Source organism: Bison bison, unplaced genomic scaffold (assembly GCF_000754665.1).
Source record: "Bison bison bison isolate TAMUID 2011002044 unplaced genomic scaffold, Bison_UMD1.0 scf7180017864331, whole genome shotgun sequence".
NCBI lineage: Eukaryota > Metazoa > Chordata > Mammalia > Artiodactyla > Bovidae > Bison > Bison bison.
In genome coordinates this window covers 12,037,892-12,041,260 of record NW_011494903.1, presented here as the reverse complement: position 1 = coordinate 12,041,260, position 3,369 = coordinate 12,037,892, and the positions used below count along the sequence as shown (strand labels likewise).

Here is a 3,369-nt window from a genome sequence, read left to right as displayed (position 1 = left end):
GGGTCTGTTGGCCCTGCAGTCACTCGAGAGCAATCCGCAGCTTTCCTTCGCAAATCGAATGGAAGATAGGACTTCCCTGGGCCAACACAAGAGGTATTCTGGATTCCCAGTCGTAACTCGAGAATCCCGCCACAACTCGAGAAAAACCACGTGGTTCCCCAGTCATCCCAAGATGTAGCCCTTTCCCGCTACAGAGTCTCAGGAAAAGTCCCACGTTAGGAATTGGAGGTCGAAACGGTACGTGGCACCCTTGATGCGACCCACAAAGTTCCCCGGCATCCCGGTCTCCCTCTAGAGGAACACCGAGGTTTTCCGGCACCACTTCCTCTGAGCCCCTTCTACCCTCCTGATCTGGACAGGAGTGTCGAATACCCTGCTTTGTCTGGAAGGGGTTCCCGACTTCGGGTCGCACCTCAGGATGAGGCCGGTCTCACGACGACATTCCAGACGTGGGCTCGTGGGTGCTTCCACATTGCGAAGGACCCCGATTTCCCAGTCCCCTCTTGATAAGAACCCGATGCCCGGACACCTCTCAGAACTGCACCCTGTGAACGAAGGCAACACGAAGGGGCAGTGACTCCCCCGTGCATCGTCTGGAAAAACCCTCAGGTGCCAAATACATCTCGACAAGTGGCCTCTCTCCCGGGGGACACCTCGAGAGCCCAGCGGAGTTACGTGCCTCAACCCAAGACGAGGACTGACTCTCCTGTCCCAAGTCTGCAGGGACCCTGCGATCCGAGTCTGAAATCAGAGGAACCCTTAGGTTCCTGCCTCAACTGGAGATGAGGCCCTCCGCCAGTGCACCAAACCAGTGGAGTCCCGAGATGTCCCTCCCACCTCCAGTTTCCCTGACTTCTCAGAGCCACCATGAGAAGGCCCTGAGGTCACCTGCACAAGTCCAGGGAACCCAGGTTTTCCAGCCTCAAACCAAGAAAGACCTTGAGAGACCTATTTCAACACGTCTCGAGGCCAGCTTCCCCTACTATGATTCGATGGCAATGACGCGCTCCCCCTCGCCACTCACATGGAGACCCGACTTCCCTGGCGCCCCATGAGAGGCTCACTGACCTCGCCGTCATACCTCGTGAGAAACCGCACACTGGGGCCGCCGCTCGAGAACAACCCCAAGACTCCCCAGTCATCGCGAGATGAGGGCCTTCGTCTCCTGCATGGCCTAGAGACCAATCTCGCGACCTCTCTCCAAACGCCTCAGGAGGCTTGACTCCCTTTAGTCCACCCAGTGAGCTCCAAGAGATACCCGTCGCGACTCGAGAGCAGAGCGGGGTTCTTTGCTTCCACTCGAGATGAATGCCTATCTCCCCGGGTGCGTCTAGAATGCAACCCCGAGATCCCTGTCGCCCCTGGGAGAGGAACATTGGCTTCTGGACACAAGCCTAGATGAGGTCTATTGGCCCTGCAGTCACTCGAGAGCAATCCCCAGCTTTCCTTCGCAACTCGAATGGAAGATTGGACTTCCCTGGGCCAACACAAGAGGCATCCTGAATACCCCGACGTAACTCGAGAATCCCGCCGCAACTCGAGAAAAACCACGTGGTTCCCCCGTCATCGCAAGATGAAGCCCTTTCCCGCTACAGTGCCTCAGGAGAAGTCCCACGTTAGGAATTGGAGGTCGAAACGGTACTTGGCACCCTTGAGGCGACCCACAAAGTTCCCCGGAATCCCGGTCTCCCTAGAGGAACACCGAGGTGTTCCGGCACCACTTCCTCTGAGCTCCTTCTACCCTCCTCATCTGGACAAGAGGGTCGACTACCCTGCTTTGTCTGGAAGGGGTTCCCGACTTCCGGTCGCACCTCAGGATGAGGCCGGTCTCACGACGACATTCCAGACGTGGCCTCGTGGGTGGTTCCACATTGCGAAGGACCCCGATTTCCCGGTGCCCTCTTGATAAGAACCCGATGCCCGGACACCTCTTCGAACTCCACCCTGTGAATGAAGTCAACACGAAAGGTAATGACTCGCCCGTGCATCGTCCGGAAAAACCCCCAGGCTCCAAATACAGCTCAACAAGTGGCCTCTCTCCCCGGGGACACCTCGAGAGGCAAGGGGAGTTCCATGCCTCAACCCAAGACGAGGCCTGCCTCTCCTGTCCCAAGTCTGCAGGGACCCTGCAGATCGGAGTCTGAAATCAGAGGAACCCTGAGGTTCCTTCCTCAACTGGAGATGAGGCCCTCTTCCAATGCACCAAACCCAGTGGAATCCCGAGAGGCCCCTCCCATCTCCAGTTTCCCTGACTTCTCAGAGCCACCTTGAGAAGACCCCTAGGTCACCTGCACAAGTCCAGTAAACCAGGGTTTCCTGCCTCAACCCGAAAAAGACCTTGAGAGACCTTCTTCAACACGTCTCGAGGCCAGATGCCCCTACCATGACTCAAGAGCAATGACGCGCTCCCCCTCGCCACTAGCATGGAGACCGGACTTCCCTGGCGCCCCACCAGATGCTCACTGACCTCGCCGTCGTACCTCGTGAGAAACCCCACACTGGGGCCACTGCTCGAGAAAAACCCCGAGACTCCCCCGTCATCGCGAGATGAGGGCCTTCGTCTCCTGCATGGCCTAGAGACCATTCTCGCGACCTCTCTCCAATCGCCTCAGGAGGCTTGACTCCCTTTAGTCCACTCAGTGAGCTCCAAGAGATACCCGTCGCAACTCAAGAGCAGAGCGGGTTTCTTTGCTTCCACTCGAGATGAATGCCTGTCTCCCTGGGTGCATCTGGAATGCAACCCCGAGATCCCTGTCGACCCTGGAGAGGAACATTGGCTTCTGGACACAAGCCTAGATGAGGTCTATTGGCCCTGCAGTCACTCGAGAACAATCCCCAGCTTTCGTTCGCAAGTCGAATGGAAGATTGGACTTCCCTGGGCCAACACAAGAGGCATCCTAAATTCCCCGTCGTAACTCGAGAATCCCGCCGCAACTCGAGAAAAACAAAATGGTTCCCCCGTCATCGCAAGATGAAGCTCTTTCCCGCTACAGTGCCTCAGGAGAAGTCCCACGTTAGGAATTGGAGTTCGAAACGGTCCGTGGCACCCTTGATGCGATCCACAAAGTTCCCCGGCATCCCGGTCTCCCTCTAGAGGAACACCGAGGTTTTCCGGAACCACTTCCTCTGAGCCCCTTCTACCCTCCTCATCTGGACAGGAGGGTCGAATCCCCTGCTTTGTCTGGAAGGGGTTCCCGACCTTCCGGTCGCACCTCAGGATGAGGCCGGTCTCACGACGACATTCCAAACGTGGGCTCGTGGGTGCTTCCACATTACGTAGGACCCCGATTTCCCAGTCCCCTCTTGATAAGAACCCGATGCCCGGACTCCTCTCCGAACTCCACACTGTGAATGAAGTCAACACGAAGG

At 57.3% G+C, this 3,369-nt stretch overlaps 1 protein-coding gene across 1 annotated transcript in view; it reads right to left on the bottom strand.

Annotated features, from left to right (window-relative positions):
- Positions 1 to 2,541, bottom strand: part of LOC104998598 (G2/mitotic-specific cyclin-B3-like) — a 45,750-nt gene extending 43,209 nt beyond the window's left edge. Inside the window, exon 1 of the mRNA XM_010853855.1 lies at positions 2,500 to 2,541. Within this exon, the coding sequence (XP_010852157.1) occupies positions 2,500 to 2,541 (42 nt within the window). The remainder of the gene's footprint in view (positions 1 to 2,499) is intronic.
- Positions 2,542 to 3,369: the final 828 nt, after the last annotated feature.